The 24,068-nt window shown below is 43.2% G+C and overlaps 2 protein-coding genes and 1 long non-coding RNA gene across 5 annotated transcripts in view; 1 reads left to right on the top strand and 2 right to left on the bottom strand.

Moving 5' to 3' along the window:
• Positions 1-24,068, top strand: part of NECAB3 (N-terminal EF-hand calcium binding protein 3) — an 88,363-nt gene that overhangs the window by 38,851 nt on the left and 25,444 nt on the right. For both annotated transcript variants that reach the window (XR_014549196.1, XM_083619058.1), the window contains exons 4-5: positions 5,408-5,433; positions 6,427-6,524. Coding sequence is in view for 1 of the 2 variants with exons in the window: in XM_083619058.1 (XP_083475184.1) it covers positions 5,408-5,433; positions 6,427-6,524 (124 nt within the window). In the remaining variant the exon portion in view is untranslated. The remainder of the gene's footprint in view (positions 1-5,407; positions 5,434-6,426; positions 6,525-24,068) is intronic.
• Positions 12,442-15,704, bottom strand: ACTL10 (actin like 10). 2 transcript variants are annotated; one of them, XM_083619026.1, is made up of 2 exons: positions 15,539-15,704; positions 12,442-13,901 (listed from the first exon to the last, which is right to left on the bottom strand). In XM_083619026.1, the coding sequence occupies exon 2, from the start codon at positions 13,809-13,811 to the stop codon at positions 12,693-12,695; it is 1,119 nt and encodes a 372-aa protein (XP_083475152.1). In that variant the 5' UTR covers positions 13,812-13,901; positions 15,539-15,704; the 3' UTR covers positions 12,442-12,692. The 2 variants fall into 2 exon arrangements, with proteins under 2 accessions (XP_083475152.1, XP_083475153.1); XM_083619027.1 differs by having other exon boundaries at positions 15,565-15,647.
• On the bottom strand, positions 18,183-22,311 carry LOC310764812. The gene is made up of 2 exons (XR_014549213.1): positions 21,864-22,311; positions 18,183-18,616 (listed from the first exon to the last, which is right to left on the bottom strand). It is a non-coding gene; the product is annotated as an uncharacterized lncRNA (long non-coding RNA).

Genomic DNA, 24,068 nt, shown 5'->3' with positions numbered 1-24,068 from the left:
GAATTGTATTTGTGCAATGAAGATCATTCCTAATGAGTTTCTCGAGCTGGCAGGCTGCTGATTTCCTAGAATGGAACGTTAACATGTCTGAGTGACTTTTCACTGCCCTTGCCTGATGTGAAGAAAGGGCTGCACAAATGAGAATAAAAAGCATCTCTTCTGGATAAGTTATCTGATGCTGATACTGTAAGAAAGGCAATCTTCACAATCAGATTGGGCAAGGAAATTGATTTGGTCAGGTCCAGCATGATTTATCTCCTGTGTATGAACACAGCAGCTAGGTTGCTTGTGAGGACAAGCCAGTATATAATGCCTTGCTTGCGGGATTTACAGTGTCTGCCAATTTGCTACGGGTGCAAGTTAAAGCTGCTGGTGCAAACTACTTCTTCTTCTTCTTCTTCTTCTTCTTCTTCTTCTTCTTCTTCTTCTTCTTTTTAGTCATACCCCACCTTTTCCCCTTACAGGACTCAAGGTGGCTTGCAGATAAAAACAAGAATCGCTAAAAATATAGAAAAACAACAACCATTAAAAAAAATTAAGAGAATCAAAACTATATACATGTACAAAATGTGTTTAAAACCAGATGGAAAGGAGAAATAGAGCTGGGTGTCATCAGCATACTGGTGACACCAGATCCAAAACTCTGGACAACCTCTCCCAGCAGTTTCAAGTCCCATCCCAGCAAGGCTGCCCAGTAGGATGCTCTGGTTGATCGTATCAAAAGCATGTATTTTATGTACCGGTATTTGTGCTTTTAACTGTTTTTAATTATCTTAAATCACCTTGAAATGGTAGTTTCGAAAGCAATTAGTTAATTGAAATACCCATAATAAAAGGAGAGGGTATCCATTCTGCTGCTGGGAGGTGGAGATGGTTGGATTTTATCCTATATACTTAGTACTAATTCACACCAGGGTTTTGGTGCGTGTTTGTGGCTTTTAGACTGTGATCACAAAAGCTCATAACACATACCTGCAGTTACACTCGGGGCTGCCTCTTGTGTTTGTTTACTTAAATATTTATATCCCATCTTTTGGCCTTGAAGTTTACAAGGTAGAGAAGAACAAGAGTTTAAAAAAACCCCATCAATTAAGGGTTTAGAACATTCCTCAGTGTGGATTGCCTGCAGCCACCATGCTAGCAGTAAGCCACGTCGGGCACTTCACTGGCTGAGGTGTCCAAGGGGCTCAGAAGGACTCCTTTACTGGCCTGACTCAGCTGTGCCACTGCTCCCTCCCAGCCCTATGAAGTCTAGATCCAAAGCAGGGGTATTTTGTTTCGGGGAAAGCAAGATGGCAGGTAGCCACAGTGGATGGGAGGTTAGCTTTTAACTGGAGCCCTCCATTAAAATACCTCCCTGCTTCCATGGCGGCAGCAGCAGAGGTGGTGGTGGGTGGGAATACTCTGTTGGCACATTGGTGGGTGTGTGCATTAGCAGGTTGGGGCATCATACTGAAGGCCTCCTGAAGGCTGGTGCTGACCCACCTCTCAAGGAAAGTATGACTAGTACCAACACTGTATTCTTTGAGTGCATTGGTTTCATTCTTCCTTGATTTATTGCATTGCTGGTTACGCTGCATAACTGTATCTGCAGATTTTTTTTAAGTTTTCCACACTGCCCTGAAATCCATGTTTGAACAAAGGGCAGTTTGTACATTTTAAAACGAACTAAATAAAAATGAGAAACAATTAATACAAAAAGTAATAGAATGGTTATAATGAAAGGCAGTGCAGGGAACAGCAAAACCATCGTATGCAGGCAACACATCAATAAAACAAGGGTGGCAGCGGGGGAATAGCAATAAGAACACAGGTACAGCAATCTCTCTCCTTCCCCCTTCAGGTTTTGTAGAAATGAAATGCCTCTAGCAAGCCAATCTGGGCCTGGAAGAACGTTTAAATATTTTGTTTTGCTTTATTTGTTTTACTGAATTTCTCAGATTTCACACAAGTACCATATATCAGGCGCTTTTCGCAGTGGAGTTCCCTTACACCATTTACAACAAATAGGGCCACAGGAGAAGTGTATCCACCAGTTTATATTTCTTTAATAAAAGATTATTTGAGCAATTGAGGCTGATTGATCCTTCGTGGCTTGTAAGTAGATCTCATTAAAACAGGCTGCAATCCAGAGGCGATTTTAGGGTCGCGCGACTGGTTCGGCCACAATGCAGGAGGAGCCACAACAATGCTATAGAACAGAGCATGAGAGATGAAGGAGCAAATCGTAGCATCACACAGGGTGCCTCCAAAATTTGAAAACCCAAACTTTGCCGCTGCTGCAATCCTATGCATATTTACCTGGGAGTAGGCACAAATGAGCACAATGGGACTTACTCCTGAGTCAACATGCACAGGAATGAACTGTTAGTGTGACTGATTTCATAGTCTCCCACACTCTTGGCCAATCTCTAGCTATGGCACCGTCTTTCCAGCGCTTATGAAACACCAGGTGAGCTGTCATTAAAAGACTGAATATGATGTCTTGAAATTCTGCTAGTATAAGACATGTAATGTAATTTAAAAGTTGGATCCATAGATATTATAATACCCAGCATTTTGTTGATTGCTCTTACCACAGTAGACCATGAATAGGCAAATGCAGTGTTGCTGAAATCCTGTAACCTTTTTATGTCACAAAGGTTCTGGTATCTTTTTGGTCCTGCTTGTGTTGAGCTTCCAGAGGTCATAATGCAATGACATTGGCTGCACTTAAGCATGGGACTTATCACACTAGTTCTCCTGATTAGAATACTTATGTCCTGCTCACATACTTTCAACAGGCATCTGGGTGGCCACTGTGAGAAGAGGATGCTAGACTAGATAGGACTTCCCCCCTGAGCTAGTATGACTCTTCTGATGTACTTATGTCCTGTGCTAGGAATGGTGTCTTCTAAAAAACAAACTGTAAATCACTTTTTACATTGAACATGTTACAGAATTAGTATTAGTACTGAGAACAAAGTCAAAATGAAGTGAAAACCATATTTCTGTTTAGGTTCTGTTCTGTTTTAAAGTCCTGGGCAAAGACCTCTCTGCCTGGTTTTTCTCAAGGTTTGCCTGTGCATTGAATAATTCAGCATTTTAATTATTAATTGGTTAATGTTTGTTACAAATTCAGAAGATGAAAAGGGCTAGATAAGTGCCGAGTGCAGCTGGCTCCCTTAGGGAAGTGGGTTTTATCAGGAGTGTTCAGTTTTTATATGTGGGGATTGTTCCGGTGTTTTACTATTAACTGGATGGCAGCCATCAGACACAATTTTAAGAGGAAGCCAAAAGTCTAAGGTTAAATAATAACGTGCAACGTTTTCAACAGGCATAGGATGGTCTAGGCAAAGAATGGCTCCAGCAGTGCAAATGGTGGGGGAAGTAAATAACCTGCTCCAGTAAATAGTAATAAATTATCCCTTCCTTTCCCTGCACATGCTGTGTCCTCCCCAAATCAGCACCAGAGGGTTTGGGGAACCTCAAAGAACAGATTTAGGGGAGGAAGATGGGGTGGGGGAGAGAGGAGTTCTGTTGTGCAGGCAGAAATCCTTGCACTCCTTCTGATTTGTTTGCAGGGAGATTGGGTGACATTGGCTATTTCATACCCTCCAAGTGTCCCTATTTTCCAGTGACAGTCCTGGAATTACAAAAGTCACCCCAGCTTCTGATTTGATCCTGGAATGTCCCTATTTCCTTTGCTAGTGCTGCCACCACCAAGCTTGGGGAGGAGGATGAGCCAGCACTTGCCCTCAGTGATGGCAGCTGTGGCTGCTGCAGCTGCTGCGAAGGAGCATACCGTTGCCTCTCCACGGTCTCTCCATGACCACCATTGCAAGCCTCCCTCCCCCTCTTGGGCAGCTCAGAGCAGCTGCTGGAGAGCAGGTGAGGTGGGGGAGAGGCTGTTGCAGCCAAGGCCCAGACCCACGTGACTCTGAGGGGCAGGTAGAGAACAGGGCTGCCCTGGGTAGGAGGAAAGGGAGAGCAGAGCAGAGTGCAGGGAGTCTTGATTTTTTTTTTTAAATGTTTCATGCATCCACATCTATTCTTGCCACTTTCTATAATTTATTTATTGGTGTGTGTTTTTTTTTTAATCTACCAAATAATAAAATAAAATAAAATAAAATAAAATAGTCCCTATTTGCATCTGAGGAATTTTGGAGGCTATGCTATTTAATAAGCACTTACAGTGGTACCTCGGGTTAAGTACTTAATCAGTTCTGGAGGTCCGTTCTTAACCTGAAACTGTTCTTAACCTGAAGCACCACTTCAGTTAATGGGGCCTCTCGTTGCCGCCGTGCCACCGGAGCACAATTTCTGTTCTCATCCTGAAGCAAAGTTCTTAACCCGAGGTACTATTTCTGGGTTAGCGGAGTCTGTAACCTGAAGCGTATATAACCTGAAGCATATGTAACCTGAGGTACCACTGTACTCTTATTGGTTTGAAGGGAGGCTACACATCTGGGAGGCTAGATTTCCCTGAGAAGATGGATTGACCGTTACACCACTCTGGAAACTGTAGCTCTGTGAGAGGACTGGGGGGGGGTCCTCTTAACAACTCTGTGCACCCTTAACAAACTACAGTTCCCAGGATTCTTTGGGGGGGGAGCCACAACTGCTTGAAGTGTTATGACGTTGCTTAAAATGTATGCTGCAGATTATTTCCAGTGGCTTTTTTTCCCAGGTGGAAGTGCTCAGAATTGCATCCTTCATCTGTGCTCAGTGTCTTTTCAGCATATATCGCATAAGGGCTGCATGGAGTGTTTTTTATCATTATTGTTATTACTACTATGCCACTGGCTGTGCAATAAAATTCCTCCATAATGTACCTTTTCGCCCTTTTCCTAAAAAAAAAAAAAAAAAAAAAGCTGGCTTAAGTGAGGCATCTATTTTCATTAAAAAGAAAAGGTGGCACAATGTCATTACTGAGACAGAAGGTTGAAAGCTGCGCTGTGAAAAATGTAAAATGTATGGGTGCCAGAAGCTCAGATGGGAGAGAAAAGATCGGTCACGTTGCATTGGCATATGAGAGCGCTGGAAGTCTTACCCTTTACAAAGCGGTCCTGTTGTGGTGAAGGTGGTGGAGATTCCTTTGAAGGAGTTACACAATGTCCTAAACCTTGCTGGACTGCTGTGTGACCAAAGTGGGTGGTGGGTGGCTTTGCCCCCATTTTTACCCCTGTCCTATTGCAGTCAACGACCTGCTTAGTGCAAATGTCTGAATGTGCAAGCTGCCAGAGAGGAGAGTGTGGCCTCTTTGGTCCTCCTCTGCTGCCCTGTTGTGAGCTGAGACATGGCTTCGCTTAGAGTGCTGTCTGAAAATATGGTTCCTCTTTCATCCGATTCCAGCACCTGTTTCTCTTCTAAGGTTTAGACCCATCATCTCATCTGAGTTTCTTTTTTTTCTCTCGGTCTCTTGCAGCAATTTAGAGACGGAGAAGTTCTGCGGTAAGTAGGCCATTTACTTCCTTGCTATGAAAAATGTACTTCTAGGCATGTTATTCAGTAAGTGCCCACAAAGCATGTGGCTTTTCCTCCTCTGTTGAAGTTTATTCCCTGACCACCCCCCAAGATGGGGCACTAGACAAAAAGGAGGTTTCCTGGTGATAGAATACTCCGTACTTCAGGGAAGAGAAGAGATACCGTATTTTTCGCTCTAAAAGATGCACCAGACCATGAGACGCACCTAGTTTTTGGAAGAGGAAAACAAGAAAAAAAAATTCTGAATCCCAGCAGCGGTCCCACTGGCTGACCTGGCTTCTGGCTTAGCCGTGTGCAGCCTCTCCCGGGCAAGGGATGAAGGCTCCCCTTGCCCAAGAGAGGCTGCGCACAGCTAAGGCTCCCCCAAGAGCCGTGCTCCCTTTAAAGAGCGTGTGGAGTGTGTGTGCGGCTCTTCGGGGCTTTTCCCCGAGGGAGAAGGGCTGCCCTCCTCGGGGGAAAGCCCCAAAGAGCCGTACACACACTCCATGCTGCTCTTTAAAGGGAGCACTGAGCAGAGCCTCCCGCCTGCATTCGCTGCATAAGACGCACACACATTTCCCCTTACTTTTTAGGAGGGGAAAAGTGTGTCTTACAGAGCGAAAAATACGGTGCTTTGGGGGAGAGATGTAGCTCAGCAGTAGAGCATCTTCCTTGCATGCTGAGGGACCCAGGTTCAATCCACAGCCTCTCCAGATATACCTGAGCGAGAGCCTGCCTGAATGTGTGGGAAGCTGCTGCCAGTCCGTGTAGACAATACTGAACTAGATGGAACAATAGTCTGACTCAGTAGAAGGCAGCTTCCTGTGTTCCTATGTACTCTATGATATTACTGGCCACTCCCCCCAGCGATGACAACACAGATGTAAATATTAGTAGAGGCAACATTTCTTTAAAAAGCAGGCATGGGACAAAACTGGCATGCCATTTTGAAATCTTCACAAGCTGTTTCTCCTACTGCAGAGTATTTCTCAGACTACCTTGGAGAATACAGGCATGTCCTGTCTGCCTTGGAGCAACTCAACACTGCTGTCCTGTCAGCCATGGATAAAACCAAACTGGTAGGTGTGTGTTCATTCTGATATGGGCATGAATGGAGCCAGTAATATATGTTTTGACACTGACAGCTTTAATTAGCCTTCAATCACTCTTTGCATCCAACTCTTTATAATGGAACATTAGCTCATGTGTGAATATCCCAGGATCTATAAATAGGCAATAAATAGGCATCCAGTCAATGAGGCACATAGTGCAATTGTATTCCTGTGTGTATGGTTATCATGGTTCTCAAGAGAAAAGTTGAAGTTTGTATTTCATAAGCAAGATTATAGATGTAATGAATTCATTTTATTTTTCTCCAAACTGGAATAAGGCTTTTAGAGACAGTCCACTTGGGTCACCGTTCTTTCCAGTGCCTCTAATGTCCGAGAACTTGTGAATCACTTTGCCTCATATCCAGTAGAAAAGCTTTCTAGGCTTGATAGAGTGATAGAGTGTTTGTGAATAGAGTTGCCAGTTTACAACCCGAACGTTTTCTACACACCTTTAAAAGTTCCGCATCTGTAGCTGCAATCCTAAACACACTTACTAGGGCATAGGTTCCACTGAATAAAGTGGAACTTGCATCTGATGTATATAGGGATGCACTGTAGGAGAACAGGTGCAGTCATACCTTCTCCTGCTCTGTTCCTCCATCATTCCTGTCTTCCACCCTCTCCCACTCCCAATTTGGGCTCTTTCATTTCCAGCAGATCTTGGAATGTTCAAAGGTATGAGTGCAACATCTCTAAAGAGCATCGTTTGTGGAACCTCCAGGGGTCCAAGTTCCCTTTTCGGGTGTTGACAATTTCATTAGTTTTATATTGATTCCAGTACAGAATAAACTGTGTCCAATTCTATTGAATCTTCTTATTTTCATCATCACCAAGATATTTCATGTCTTCTTTAGCCATTGTTGGGTTGTATCAAACTCAGTTTTAGTCACAGTAAACCTACTGAAATTAGTGGACCTAAGTCATGTTCATTAATTTCATTAGGTCTACTCTGAGACCCAATTGCAACATTGTCAACATCTGTGATACCAAGACATCAGATATTTTCTCATCCTATGTTTCGCGTACCCTAGAAGCATTGTAACTGTATTTATATGATAGTATCACTAATTTTTCCCCAGTGGTTGATATTATTATGAATAACAATTTTGATTGTTCTCAGCAATGCATTCAGAAGTTGTTGCCTCCCAGGAAATGGCTGTAGTCAGACTCCACAAATCCAAAGTGATTTGCTGGGGGGGAAAGTCACTAATTCCATAAGGATAAAAAAAAAAAAGTGTTTGAGTTGAGAATCTGTTTTTCAGGGATAATCTGTGAGTGCAAGATGGGCATCTATTTAACTGAATATGCTCCTAGCAGAGAATTAATTGCTGAGCTTAACTGTACAGCATTTGTTTCTTTTTGCAAGCTCCATTTCTGTAGCTTAAAGGCAGAAAGTCTTAGCAAAACCTAACATTGTGAACCCTCTTAAAACCTTTTGCCAGTGTTTTATGTTTGCAGCTGAGTGCCCTCCATGTTAAACCCGATGTGTGTGAGAAAATCTTAGAGAATAATGAACGAGAAAACTTCCTGGGAATAGTTTTTTTTTGTCTTAAATGTGCAAAACAATTTCATTTTTGTGCCTAAATGCTTTCTCTCATTTAGGATGAGGGGAAATCGCAGGGACTTGGCCTTTCAGGTGAAATGTCAGGTGCACCTGTGCCTATGCATGCATGTGAAAATATTTCTGGGTCTTTCAAGGTCAATATTTAATGGTTGGAGAAGATTCATATGGTACTCCTTACCCTCAAGCATTATGTCAGCTGTAAAAAAAAGAAAAGAAAAAGACTGTGATTGGGTGTGCACACACCTGTTTACTCTGCATCCAGTGTGCTGCCATCACGGGTTTCCCAAGAAGTGTACACAAGACATTAGCCACAATCCATATCTACCCTGAAATAATGTGCATTGATGCATTTTTTTTCTAAACCAGCTTTGCTCTGAATTGAGATAATGAACAAACTAGCTGTGTTTGAAGCCAGTAATGTCAACAGAGCCTGAAACAGCAAATGATTTTTGCCATTTCTATTTTTTTTTTCTGGGTGAAAATGAGGTTTTAAGTAGACCTGAAATATTTCCTAAAACTAGGGTGGATTTAACTGAGGACAGTGTTCTTTGTGAAGGGCAGAGGTATTGCAAACTGTTCTTTTCCTCACAGGGCTTCTGCACTATTGTTTGCAATGCAGAAGTTCAGTTCATTGGACTTTTCATATCACCTCATCCCTATTCTAGAACAACGCTTTACCTGCTAAATTTTTGCCTGTTGAAAGTCTGGGACGGAGGGAGGGATTACAGGAAGAGAACTGGCAGAGTTGACCCTCCAGAGAGACTTTATGGAGAAAAGAGGCTGCAAAATTTCCTTCCATGATCTTCCTTCAGTTAACGTATGAGCCACATCAATATATGTGCTTGGCTATGGGTGTCAAAAAAATTAAATCATCTCAGAAAATTAAAAGAAAGTTCCTTAGTTGCTATAAAAAAGCCCAAATGTTTAGACCAGAAGGTTGCCAATTAAATGAAAGATTCAAAATAGGGCTGCTGACTTTTCTTCTAGAAGAGGTTGTTTAACAGCAGGATGACGGGCAAAAATTCAACAGGTGCAGCCCTCCCAGTATGGAGGTGCTTTATCTGGGAAAGTATTAATAGGCTAAGGTAGCATCAGCTTCTGCTTGCCTCAGCAGGAGTCTCAGTAGGCAGAGGAAGAGGAGAAAACGCATCTCATTATGCCAGGCTGTATGGTTGCAAAGGTTGCTCAATGTGAAAAGCTCCCAGCGCTGATGGAGAAGGAAGGAGAGACATTTGGATCCTGGAAGGATTCCATCCTGGAGAGAAAATGGCATGGGCTCAACAATGCAACAGCAGATCAATAATGTATGCTGCTAAAGGTCCCAAATGGGGAGGCATTATATTAGGCTGTCACGCAGGCGTCCTTCTTCAGGTGGTCCTAGAGTCCTCTAAAGTGGTGCATCTCAGATGGATTTTACCTGAGTTCCCTTCTATTTGTCAAAAGGGAGTTAATCCAAACCTTATTCGATATCCTGTGCATTCAAGGAAGGGCTCTAGCTCAGTGGGTGAGCACCTGCCTTGCACCCAGAAAGTCCCAGGTTCAGTCCCTGGTGTCACCAGGTACAGCTGGGAAAGCCTCACAGCCTGAAATCTCAGAGAGCCACTGCCAGGCTGTGTAAACAATACAGAGATAGATGGACTATTGGTCTGGCTCTGTCCATCCCTTTCAATGTCTCTCTCAGATATTTACATTGTTCAAGTTTCTTCACATATTGATGCGGCCACTTATGGATTATTCACTATAGCGGGGCTGTAGAAGGGTACATCACATTTAGCCAGAGGGGAGTTGAGCCGTAGGGTAAGTTGCGTCTCATGCTGCTCAAGTGATGTCAGAAGAACCCTGAGGATATGCTGCCTTGTTTGGAGAACCATCAAGGCTACTCTGAACTTCCACACCTCTCAGTGAAGCTTGAACAAAACAATGCTAAGACCTAACAGTTCTTTATTGATTTACATAGGGCTGCTTGTCTTCCAGCAATCCATTATGTAATACAGTGCTGAGACAGCATTGATTGCTAAGCAGGAGGTTATATTTATTACCATGTTCCCAGGATTTAGAGCAACCTAGTGACTTCTAGATGTTTTGGACTACAACTCCCATAAGTCCCTGCTAGCCATCTGGTTGGCAAAGGCTGATATGGAGCAATACCATCCAGACAAGCTTTGTTAGGGGGAAATGGAAGGCCTAACTTGATGTGAGCCATGACTGGGTCTCCCAGTATCTTTTTTCTTTTTCTTTTTTTGGAAGGTCGATCAAAACACCTTACAGAGTGTCTAAACTGGGAGACAGCCATTTCTCTGATCAAAATGACATGAAGCTAATAACCTTGCTGGAGATGGGAAAGAAAAGATATGAGGAACCTGTTTTTCCTTTTTCTTCTCCTGTGGGTGTTTTGATTGGGGGAAATGGTGCAAGGAAAAGGGTTAGACCCCAAAGCATCAGAACTCAAATCTCATCTGCCCACCCCCATGTCTGCTTTTAAACTTTCACAAAGTTATTGGGAGATCTGAATTTCCATTTGGCCCCAAACTAACTACTTGCTTGTTTATTGAATTTTTGCCCAATCCAGCAAGTAGAGATAAATAATTCTGTGCCAATCACCCTTCCCAGAGACTTGAACAAATGAATGTTGTATTTAGCTGTTGGTGAAAATATGCCAGTACGGGGAAGAGACACAATCCCATGAGGAGAAACTTCCACAATCGGAGGGGGGGGGAGCTACCACATAGAAGGCCCTGAAGCCATGTACAGCTAAATCTCCATGGCAGGAGGGGAAAAAAATCATACATGAAAATGGCTCTTAGTGTCTTCTCTTTGGGGTCTTCAACATTTAACAATCCTTTGTCTCTGCTCTCATGATTACAGTTCTTCTCCATAGGAACTGAAAGCATTCAAACTTAATAATACAAGTAGTATCACTGGATTCTATTTTGGACACGAATGTATTGGAGAGATAATTCAAAGTGCTCAGCAGGAGGGGAGCATGATAGATTTCTGCTGTTTCCTGTGATTCAATTCCCCTATAGTAATAGGCATGGCCCAAAGGTCACATCTAAGCAGGGAGCCTGGTATTTGAATGGGATACCCACTTCTCTGACTTGATTAAGGCATATGTGCACAAAGTGGGCCTATCTCTAATCTGACTTTATGACGACAGACGTTTTGGATAGACTTGAAAATAGAAGTGGGGCTGAGAGACAGAAATGACTGTAGACTAATAAGGTAGAAAAGCTGAAGTGTAATAGGACCAAACTAGATGGAATGGTCACAGAAGCCTGCTTCTTTTCAGTTGCCCAACCCATTCACATATAAAATAGATGACAGCCAGTCATCCTGGGCTTGGGGCCTGCTGGGAAATGGTAGCAATTGGGCGAGCAAGGCAAATCAGGACCATGGTCAGTTCCCAGTGGGCACTGATGGCTGAGCTTTGGAAGGAGACAATTGAGGTGACGCTGGGACCCAGATGTAAATGACATGATACTTTTTGAAATAGGAAAAGGAAGCTATGTTCTGCAAGCAGAATTCTTTGTGTGAAATATCACATTCATTATATAATTTCTGGAGAATGCTGAAGGAAAACACACTTCCATGCCCTTGCTTTTGACACTTAAGGTGTGTGTGTGTGTGTGTGTGTGTGTGTGTGTGTGTCCCACTTTATTTCTGTGATTCTAAGTTGGTTTAAAGTGTTTTTTGATATTGTGTTTTAATGTTGCAACCCACCCTGGAACCTAAGCGTGAAGGGCAGGTAATGAATAAATAATAACAAATGCTAATCACACCAAGTATAATTTTTATTTATTTATTTTGTTAGTTACCTAACACAGCAGACTGTCTCTAGGTGCCTTGCAGTTATGTTTGGTCCTCAGCTATCAAGTTAGGACATCTTGTGACAGACAGATACCTTATTTTTAAAGAGCCCTCTTTCTTGCAGCTGATGGGAAAGACCATGATTCTGCAATGCAATCTTCATACAAATATAAATCTAGTAGTTACATATATAAGGAGATTAATATAATATAATATAATATAATATAATATAATATAATATAATATAATAATAATATATAATTTTGACTTTCTCTGCTATTGCAGAGGAGCACTACATTTATGTTGCATTTGAGTTAATGGTTCACTGTTTGATTTTGTTTTGCTTTCATTTCTTCATTTCTCTTAGAAAATTGGCAACAGGTATGAAGTTTTAATGACCAGATAAGTAGAATGCATAATGTGTAAAGTTGGTCATGTTGTAATGAATGATAATTCCTTTTATCTCCATTTGAGTGTAGAAATGATGGGTATCCGTGCATTTTTCTCTTCTCGTATTTCCATTTCCATTTGCTAAAGAAAAACCTGTTTCCATAGAGAGTTTAGGCGCACAATCAGACCTCCATTTATTTAACTCCCATTGATTTCAAGGAGAAAGAGCTGAGAGCAGAAATCAATATGACACAAAGCACCGAATTTTGGTTGGATACAAAATACAATTGCATTTGGAAAGCCACTGTGCTCTTGCTGTTTTCTCTCTTCCCCATTATGCCTTTGCCTTATCTTAGTCATGGCATTTTCTTTGCCTACTTGAATTTCTCATGCACATAAGCTGCCCCATGCTCTTGATAGTCTTCTTTGTTCATCCAAAAGCCACTGAAAGAGCTGAGTGAGGCCACCAAAGAGCCCCCAAGCCATGCTGCCTTGCCTCTTGCTGGGGAAGCCAGAATTTTTATAGGGTGCCCCCTGCCATGAAGCAAGGCATGCAGTTCCTTGCACATCCTCTCTGGAAAGCCAGGAAACAATGAGGAGCCTCCTGATAATACAACATTATGCATGAGCTCTCCTTGAAACTCAGCTGGAAACTTCTGCAAACTTTGGAAAGCCAAGATATGAAGTCCCGGGGAGTTCTGGCTCAACAGATGTGGCCTGAAGAGTGGCTCTGGGCAGCAAATACGTTCTTTGTCTAACTTTAACAAGTGCCCATCAGGGATCTGAACGCTCACAGGGTCCTGGCAAGCCTTGCCTTGAAGATCCCTTTCATAGTCCATGGACACATAGCAGTACTGCTTTGTAAGCCGGGCCACCAACTTTTTATCCAAGGACCCAAGAAGCTGTGGCTCATTGGAACTCTCCAGTAGCAGGGTATGCATGTGCTTGCAGAGAGCCCTCCCAGCCACGTCTAGTCGGTAGGTGCCTTCCATCCAGGTTTGCCCAGAGTAGATCGGAGTGACATGAGAAACCCCCGCCCCTGCCTCCACGGTCAGTCCAGTGACTCTACCACAGGCGCAGAGGGAGAGGAATCCTGTGTTGGCCACATGTAAAGCTGGGACACCAAAGCTCTCAAAAAACACCTCTGCCATCTTCTCTCTGTTTGTAGTAGGGCAGGAGGGAGAGTCACTCATCAGCATAGGATGGTCCTCAACAGGCACTCTCAATCCACAGTAGAAGAGATGGCTCCACAGATTCTCCATAGCCTCCCAGTCCACTATGATGCCATGCCTAACTGGATGGTCTGGGGATCTTCTGGAGCTGCCTTTGGCATGGACACCACAGAAAATAGATAGATGTTTGTCCTGAGTTATCCCCGGATCAGTGGGAGGCAAGTATGTTGTCTTCATGGAAATCCTTGGCCTTTCCTCTCCTGCAAAGCCTGATCGACTGAAGGCACTGCCATTGTCTACCACAATCGCAACTTTCCCCATAGTGTTGCACCTTTCCTCATGCCCTCTTCTGACTTTGTGGAAGTGGAATTACGTTAGCAGAATTGGAGAGGGATAGAAGCTCTTGTCACCCTGCCAAAAAACCAAAGCATAAGTAAAGAAGGAATGAGGCTGTGAATTCCCTTGGTAGTCAACTGCTGAAGTGAAAGTAGGATTCCTGTTGAGCATCAGAGTCAGGATATCTGAGCAATCTCACAACACAATTGTTGCTTACAGGAATAAGTCCCTTTGGGATCCCTTTTGGTTGCAGCACTGCAGTCCATAGCAATCAGATAAAACATGGTGCTGCAATACACCAAGGTTTTGTGTTTCTTCATGGACTCAAAATAAATAACAAGTGACGTGACCATCATGACCGCTACTGGTGTATTGCTGTTTGTGTTAGCGCCATGAACCCTTAATACTGCATAGACAAGACTGAACAGATGTTAAGGACTTACATAGTGCTGGTATGTGCACTCAGTAGTAGAAACACAACCTGGTTTGCATGTGTCACTAAGCCATGGTTTATAAACCCTGATTTAACTTAAGCACAGTTAAGTCTGATTGTCCATACCTGCACCTCAGCTTAACTTTGGTTTCTGTGTTAACCAAGGTTTGCAGCTGGTTTATAAACCTTGGTTTATGTTAACCATGGCTTAGCTTAACATGGGATGCATTCCAAAGGACATGGTATCATGTCTACTTCAGAATTCATGGTTTATTACAGATCCCCAAGTGTGCTTGCATAGGAAAGTGTTGTGGAAATAAAGACATTGTAATTATAAGATACTGAGATAAAGCCTGTTGCCTGTTCATTGAATATTCATCCTGATATGTTTGTGTGGAGGTTAAATGTCACTAGCAACTAGTGGCTATTATCCCATGTTTTCCATTGCACTTTTTTTGTTTTGTTTTTTGGACATTATGGCTGTTAGAAAGGTGATGGGGGGGAAAGTGCTAGAATGTACAGGATAAGAAACATTTTTTGTGGATGAACAGCCCTACGAAAAGGCATAACAGACACATGTGTGCAGTTTGTAGCTGCCCAGTATGCATTTCATGCTACCCACAGGTCTCACATCCTGATATTCCCACTTAGATAGTAGGTACCAGCACTTTTCTTGGTTGCACTTATGGTGCATCTCCATTGGTTTTGCATGGAAAGTGGGTGCCTTCTTGGCAGGGGTGCCAACTTGCCCCACACATTGAGGGGGTGTGGTCATGTGACACTGCCCAGCATGTGCTGGGTGGGGGTGGGACTTTCAGAGGACAATCTTTGCGCTTGCTAGTTCCAGCCTATGCCTGGCTCCTGGGCTGTCAGGCGGAGGCTGGGGCGAGCGAAGGAAAAGATTGCCCTTGCTTGTCCCAGCTCCCACCTGGCTCCTGGGTTCCTGGGCTGCCGGGCAGAGACTGGGGTGCATAGGGGGTGGCAGGGGGTGATGGCCCCCTCAATATTGGAGGATGCAAAAATATTAGGGGAGCTGGAGCCCCTTGCATCCCATAAACCCAGCTTCCTTGCTTCTTGGGAGTTTTATTTATTTAAAATAGCTATAACTTGCCCTTTATCCTAAGATCTCATGGCAGGGAACATACATAAAACACCATCCATTTACCAAAATAATGAAGATAAAATAAACTAGAATGTCCTCATGTAGTGCCACAGCGGACGATCAATAATAACCCTTCCTGACATTGACCATTGTTGGTTAGCAGAATCAATTTCATACCTTGTCATATGTCTCCTCCTGTTTACCTTAGACTCATCTGAGGAGCCTCTGGATATTAGAAAACTTTGGCACGACAATGGGGAGGTCCTGAATGAGATGGCCAAAGAAGGGAAATGCCCAGCTTTGATGGGAATTCTTAGAACCTGCTGTGGTTTCTCTTCCTAACATGGATTTCCTTCTCTTGTGACTTCATTGGGTTCTGTTATGTGTAGTTCCATGGCAATGCAGCAGTGGGTGATCTGTGGCCCTCCAGGCATTGCTGAGCCCCAGCTCCCATTATGCTCAGGCAACATTGCCCCATTGAAAAGCTTTTGAAGGGAGTGGGCTCTGCATTGGTGTCAAATCCCAGTAGCATTGGCTATGTTTATTCATTTGGACTGTACCCCTCCTTTTCTTCACAAAGCTCAGAGCAATGTTCGCGAGGTTTCCAGGTGGTCTCTCATCCGGAGCCAAATCTGCTTAGCTTCATGTCTGAAACATCATCATGACCTCTCAGACCATTAAAATAAACAAAAACTCCAGATGATTAGAAATAAGTATAAAGCCAATAAATCCCAGCAGAATGATACCATAAAATGAAAATCAGTTATAAAAAATGGGGAAATAACTGGGCAATTTTACTATTATTGATTTTAAAGTCTCCGTCAGGAGCTAAAATACACACTTCCGCAAGGAGGGCATTCCATAGACTGGGCTCTGCAGCTGAAAAGGGCCCTGTTCTATTTACCACCCATCTAACCTCAAAGGGCAAAGGGACCCACAAAAGTGCCTCAAAAGAAGGAAGCATGGAGGATATTTATGTTTTGTGAAGATTACAGGCTTCTTACACATGGCATTTTTGCATATGTTGTCATTCAGCAACATACCTGTCACAACAATGTGTTTTGTTTTCCACACTTAACATTTTGAAACGATTTCCTTTTTAAAAAATCCACATAGACAATATAAGAACGTAAGAGCCTGTTGGATCAGGCCAATGGCCCGTCTAGTTCTGTGTGCTGGTCTCACAGTGGCCAACCAGATGCCTTTGGGATCCCTGCAAGTAGGACATAAATGAAGTATCCCTCTCTTGCTCCTTGCCCCTGCCAGCTCCGGCAAATGGCGTACAGTGACTTGCCACCTACAATCATGAATAGCAGCCACTGATAGCTTTATCCACCATGAATTTGTCAAATACCCTTTTAGCTTCATATAGGAAAAACGTGTGATGATTTGCAAGAACATAAGGATTGCCTAGATGGACAAAGGGTCCACCTAGTCCCCAACAAAGGCCAGCAAGATGCTTTGGGAAGCTTTCTGGGTAGCAACCATAAATTGGTGGTACAGCAAGGGATTATCGTGCATAAGGCTCCATCCCTGGCATCTCCAGTTAAAGTCATCAAATAGCAGGTGATGGGAAAGACCTCTTCTGCCTGAAACCCTGGACAGCCACCATCAGTCAGTAGACAGTACTAGACTAGAATGACAAATAGTCTGACCTGCTATATGGCAAATTCCATATTTCAAGCTCACAGGCCAGACATAATATAACAGGGGTGCCCTGTTGTTTGTCAACAGCATCCAGAAAATCAAATATATCCTGCCTCTAACCTTGGAAGTTCTGTTTGACCTATCATGGCTCATGTCCAGTAGCATAAGAATTCCCAAACTATAAAAGCCTATGGAAATGTGAATTGATGGTATCTGAGCTGAGTATGGATGTGGTTTTGGAGCACCGTGCCCCTGTAGTCCCAAGCTACATACCAATTTTTTTTTCAGAATACATCGTTATTTCTCAATGAATGCTGTAATGAGTTGACTGGCCCTTCAGAGGATGAGAGGGAGGCCTGTTCTTAAAGTGCCTGCTAGGACTGGAGCTGAGAAACTCTTAATCTTTGACGTCCTTGCAGGTACTCTGTAAGCAGGTATTCTGTGTATATGATTCTCCCTCCAAAACACACAATAAATCCACAGGGTGTGTGGAAATGCCTTTCCACTTGCCACTGAATTCTCCTCAATTGTTCCACTGTTTTCAGGCTTTGGAACCCACAACAAACAACCTGATTCCTTCATGAGGCACCAACATGAAGGTACCCAAAGGAAGCAAAATGCTCATAGCTTATAGTTAAGCGTGGGAGGTGAATTGGGGCCTCTCCCTATTACACAGCACATTGTGCAATGTTACAACTGTTAGTTCCCAATCAGCAATTGCTGGTGCAACATCTTACAACTATTTCTCTTCTGGATTCTTTGGATGGTGTCTGCTGGATTTTCTAGGAGGACCATACCTGTTTCCTGGCTGACAGCCTCAAGGAACCTGTGTAGCTTGCCTCTTACAATGATGGGCTTGATTGCCTGAATGATTTTAGCATGCTCATGCATTAATATTGTACAGTGATAACTATCCAACCCGGGAACAGAACCTGTGTCCTTCCAGTTGTTGCTGGACTATAATTCTCATCATCCCTGACCATTGGCCATGCTGGCTGGGGCTGATGGTAGTCAGAATACAACATCTGGCAAACCCAAGGCTCCTCATCTCTGCCTTAACCCATTAAGCCTTACTTTAACCTCACATTGCCCTTGTGATTGGCACAATAGCAGCACGTGAGAACAGACCCTTGTTTTCGCCCCACTTTCAAGCACACACTAAAGGTGACCAGCCTTTTTGAGATGCTCAGGTTGGTTTATTGCCTTCCTGTGTCCTGGAGGTTTTTGTTTCCATACCCTTGACCTGGCAATGTCTGCTGATCACAGTCCAGGTGCTCCTCTCATGCCTACTGGATGTATGGTGTACCAATTCTTGGTTTTATTTTTGGCAACCGTGGAGTCTCCGTCTGCGTTGACCCCTGTCTTTTCAGCCTCAACCAAGAAAAACATTGTGAGAATCCTCCGCACTTGGTTGTCTCCATCTCCTCCTCCTCGTCGGGCTGCTGAAGGAAACGGCAATGAGGGGCTGCTGGGACTGTCTCCACGGTAGCCCCTTGGCTCTTGCCGGCCACAAAAATTTACCCTGCTCCCCAGGGGGAGAGTGAAGAGGGGGAGGACTTTGGAGCCATGAGACAATTTTCCAAGAGGAGGAAGCAGCACTACCTTGACCTGTAAGCAAAACAGAATCTTCCTAATAAAATGAAACTTTCCTCCCTCAAGCACAAGAATTCTCCCTAATCCATTTCTGCAGCCTGAGTCAAGCACTTGATTGGACCTCATAGTCTCAGCTATTGCCTCCTGACAGATATTTAAACACTGTTGGCTTCCTCTCATGTGATTCTTGCAGTGGCTACCTTTGAACAGAAAAGTCTCTGGGTGCTGCAGCTGACCCAGAATGCAACAACTAGGTTGTTAGTGGGCACCAGAGGGGCTGTGTTTGATCTGTCCTGCGACATCCTCATTGAGTGCCCTTTTGTTTCCTGGCACAATTTAAAGTGTTGGTGATCAACTTTAAAGCCCTAAATGCCCAGTGTACCTATGGGATTGCCACCTATGGGAAACAGATGGCTTATCATCATCCTCATCATCATCTTTCCATACAACCTGCCCTGCTCTGGAGGTGGAGGCACAGTTGATGACAGCAAGAGATTGGGCCTTCTAAGTGACTGCAGCAATATCACACCTTGTTCTATGAATTGTGATTTGCTAGCTAGGTGGTAAAGACATTTTTATTCTGGGACATTTTTGCCTACTAAGTACTATGAAGGTCATTTTTACCTGTTAGCACTGCCATTGTTTTTTAAACAGATCTTTAATGTTGCATTATATATATATATATATGTGTGTGTGTGTGTGTGTGTGTGTGTGTGTGTGTGTATATATAAAATTGTGATTTTAAAGTTACCCCGAGTGGGGCATGGGCCCTAGAAGGGTGGGGCAGATCTAGGGTAGGGGTAGGCAAGAGGTAGACTGGGATCTACTGGTAGATCAGTGGATGATTTGCTGTAATCAGTTGTGTTCAGTAGTACTGAAATCTAATGCACTAGTGCAGGGGTCCCCAACCTGCAGCCCATGGGCCAGAAGCAGCCCATGGAAGCCATTTAACCAGCCCACGAACTGCCGCCGAACCGAGCTGCCCGCTGGGCGAGTCCCCACGCACTGTGCTAAACTGGTGCAGCGTGGTGCAGGGACTCTCTTCCATGGTTGCGGAAATCGCTTCTGTGCATGCCCAGATGCTGGAAATTGCTTCTGTGTAGGCACAATTTCTGGTGTCTGGGCATGTGCAGAAGTGATTTCTAGCCCTGCGGACAGATGCAGATGCGATTTCCGGTGTTGCGCTGCGCCGGCCCACAGAGGATCTCTGCAGGAGTGATCTGGCCCATGCCTGGTAAGCCTTGCCGACCCCTGCACTAGTGGAACTGAGGAAGCTTAGTCTCAGCTCTTTATAGCGTTCCCTCTTAAGGTTGATTGCATTCAAAATTTGGGAAAGAAGAGAGACATGGAGTGAAATAGGGAATGTGGTGCTCCATGAAGAAATAGTTGCAGGAACAGCAAGGACAAAGCAGCAAAAGTGTGAAACTGCAAACTAAATAAATTGTGTCATTACCATCACAGGAAATTGGCATGTGTGTGTGTGTGTGTGTGTGTGTGTTGTGCAGAAGAATCTCTAGGTCTCACTAGCAGGAAATTCCTGTAATCTCTATAACCCAGAGTTAGCTAACCTTCATTATGAGCAAAGATATGTTACTGTTCATATCAGGCCATTGTCCTGATCCAGCAGGCTCTTCTTAATGTTCTTACATTGTTAGCCACCTCCACATCTTGTTCAAATACACCATTTAATGAAATGTTGTGTGAAGCAGGATTTCCTTTTGTCTGTTGCAAATCTCTCATACTTCAACTTCATTGGCTGACCAGTCCTTTGGATGGTCAATAGATGTCTCTTCTCGGGAGCTGACTGAGAAGAATTAGGTCCTTTCCACACTTGCCATTTATCATAGCGCTGTTGCTATTTGATCCGGCTTTTTTAAAGAGTTAATTTGTAGCTTGATTGCCTGCACTTTTGCTCACACATCATAGTTATTAGTGACTTGAGGTTTTGCTTTCCAAACTAAGGGTGAGTTGTGCCCTCATGGGAAAAGTGCCACTGCTGTAGTTCTATCCCTCAAGTACCCTTGTGTCCCTCAGCAAATGTCAGAGTTATGAGCGTGAGCACTGAGGTAGCCGTTTCACAGCTTTTATCATTTTTATTTTAATGCCTGTTGTGCTGGAATATTGTGGGAGGATAGGAGATTAGAAGAAGATCTGCATGTCTGCCTGAACTATGGTGAACCTTGTTAATGTGATGGAATTTTGTCTGAAGGTAATAATTGATGTCATGGGCAGTGCATTGACTCAGTACCATTGACTCCTTTCGCCATATACAAGGTGAGTCCTTTAAAAGAGGCCCCGTGGATACAGAGGCCTCTTTTAAAAGACTTTTAAAAGACTTACCCTGTATATATCCCTCCTCTCACAGTGGTCAGACGGAAGGAAAACAGGTGTCTCTCAACCCTTCCACACAAAAACTGAGACAATGCTTACACAATGCCGCACAAATGCAAATATTGATGATCCATTCCAGATCTTTCACAAAAGTCAATTTTTTGTGGTACATAGGGGTAGGGATAGTACATCATTTCAAAATACTAGCTGAGTAATAATGAAGTTGCTCAGCAATATGCCAGAAAAGAAACCCTGATGGAAACAACAGTTATGTCACCATAAATGATAAGTGCAAAAAGGCACTCTCCTGATATCTGGAAATCTCTCCAATATTTTTGAAGATTACCATCACCACTTATAGTCTGTGACACCACCAACCGACATGGAGGGATATGTGTGAAGGATCCACAGTTATACATTCGGGGCCAGAAACAAGGCTGCAGTGAAGTCTGAAAAGCCTGAAAGGTTTCTGAAATGTTTTTCTTTGGTGCTGAATGGACAGCAAAGTAGGCCCCGAGTGGCTTTTTCGGAGGAGAGCCTTCCACAGTTGGGATGGCAGTGTTGAGAATACTCACTCCCAGATCTCTTAAGATGGTGGTGACACTGTGGTCCCTGGGTCTAGTTCATGGGTAGCCAAGATGATGCTCTCCAAGTTTTGTTGAGCAATTACTCCCATCGGTGCCAGGTAACATGGTCAAGGATGATGGGAATTGTAGTCCCGTAATATCTGGAGGGCAACACCTTCGCTACCTCTAGTCTTGTCAGCATTATGGCACAATCTCTGCATGTAGAAATAGCTTGGCAGGAGAGAAACCTTGTGTAGGGGGAGGATGTGTATTATACCCAGTTGTACAAGGCTGTAGTTGTACAAAGCTTCTGGTGTTTTTGGGGGGTGATGATATGGGGGAGCAACTAATCGACTGGTACTTACAGTGGCCTTGTCTTTTTTCAAGCAGATTAAAATTCCCCTTTTGTCCTTGTCCTGGTCTGAAGACTTGTCACACTTATGCTTCTTAATTTTCCTGTGGGAGATGTTATTTCCCATCATGCCACCAGGGTAGTGGCTCTCCTCCTGGGGAAGCAGCTATGATAATGTTGCTACAAGCCCCTGTGGCTGGGAGATTGACACCAGGTGCTATTGTGATGTCATCCAAGTTCATAGGGCACTCTTACAATGGCTGAGAGATATACAGCTGAGCCCTTGCAGTCACCAGTGGCCGAGATCTTTCTTCTTCTTCTTTTGCCCTTTGTTCTCTGTCACTGAGCCACAACAACCAGGAAACAGGAATATATTTGAATTAAGCAGAACACATGGAGTTCTCCAGATGTTATTGAACTGAAACCCTATCAACCTCCATCAAGCATGGCCAGTGATAAGAGGTGATAGGAATTGTAGTCCACTGTTTGGAGGGCACTGCATCGACTTCCTCTGGTTTAGAAGGTCTGTGTTGGGCCCTTCACCATTTCACAGTGTGCTGGTTTTGACCCTGAAAGCCTTACACAACTTGGGATCACCATACCTAAACAACTTCCTGTCTCCACCTGAACCTCTCTGGACCCTGAGATAATCATCTGCAGTCCTTTTCTGTGTGTCCCCTTTGAGAGAGAATTGGAGGGTGGCAAGAAGAGAATGGGAATTCTCTGTAGCATTCACCCCATTTATGGAAAGCTCTCTCGTAAGGAGGTCTGTGTGGCACCAACCTTGTCATTGTTTCAGTGACAGGCAATGACATTTTTGTTTTCTTTTTTTTTTTTCAATATACTTTTTATTAGTTTACAACAAAGAGCATATATTTCTAACCAAATTTTCACAGATTATACTTTTTAGACTTCCTTCGATTTTTCTGGTAATCATCCATATATACTCTTAACTATAACGCATTTCCTTTTTTGCATTGCCTTTTAACTTTCACCTTTACCAATATCTATTTTCCAAACAATACATCTTAGCCTTTACAGTGCTTCTTGAAACCCCACTAGCGTTGTTTGTGAATCACATAAGTTTTTCAGATAATCTACAAACTTTCCCCAATGTTCGATGAACTTTTGATTTTTAAGATATCTTATTTTTCCAGTCAGTTTATCTAACTCCACATAATCTGTTAATTTCGATCTCCACTCTTGAATTGTCGGTGTTTCTTCCTGTTTCCACATCTGGGCTAGTAAAATTCTTGCTGCCACAACCGCATACTGGAATAACTTAAAGTCTTTCCTTCTTATCTCTTTTCCTGTGATACCTAAAAGAAAGGCTTCTGGTTTCTTGACAAAAATATACTTTAACATTTTTTTTAGTTCATTATATATCCCTTCCCAGAAGTTCTTAACCTTCTTGCATTCCCACCACATGTGATAAAATGTTCCCTCCCTTTCTTTGCATTTCCAACACTTATTATCCGTTTTATACATTTTGGCTAGCTTGACCGGTGTGATATACCATCTGTAGAACATTTTCATCACATTTTCCTTCAATCCCATGCATGCAGTGAATTTTAAATTTTCTTTCCATAGTTTCTCCCAATCATCAAATTGAATATTGTGTCCAAAATCTCTAGCCCAGTGTATCATTACTGATTTAACTTCTTCGTCCTTCGTACACCATTCCAACATTATCTTGTACATTTTTGACAAAGTCTTATTTTCACTATTAATTATATCCAATTGAAACCTAGAGTCTTTTTCTATATACCCCTTTTCCTTTACATCTTTCTTAAACATTTCATTTACTTGGAAGTAGTGTAACCAATCATATACATAGTTCTTTACTTGTTCATATGGTTTTAGTTGCCATTTTCCTCCTTCCTTCGTTACCAATTCTCCGTATGTAGCCCAATTACCTCTCATGTTCACTCTCTTTACACACATGACCTCCAACGGAGATAACCAATGTGGGACCCTTGGTTCTAAAAGACTTTTGTACCTGTCCCATACTTCTATTAACGAATTTCTGAAGATGTGGTTTCCAAATCCTTTGTGAACCCTTTTTTTATCACACCATAAATAGGCGTGCCACCCGAACCTGTTGTCGAAACCTTCAAGATCTAATAATTCCTTATTTTCAAGCTTAATCCAATCCTTTAGCCAGCAAATACATGCTGCTTCATAATATAGTTTCAAATCTGGCAGGGCGAAGCCTCCT

This window comes from Podarcis filfolensis, assembly GCF_964270895.1.
Source record: "Podarcis filfolensis genome assembly, chromosome: 6".
Taxonomy (NCBI): domain Eukaryota; kingdom Metazoa; phylum Chordata; class Lepidosauria; order Squamata; family Lacertidae; genus Podarcis; species Podarcis filfolensis.
The sequence above is the reverse complement of the archived record's forward strand: the minus strand, read 5'-3'. Positions and strand labels throughout refer to the sequence as shown.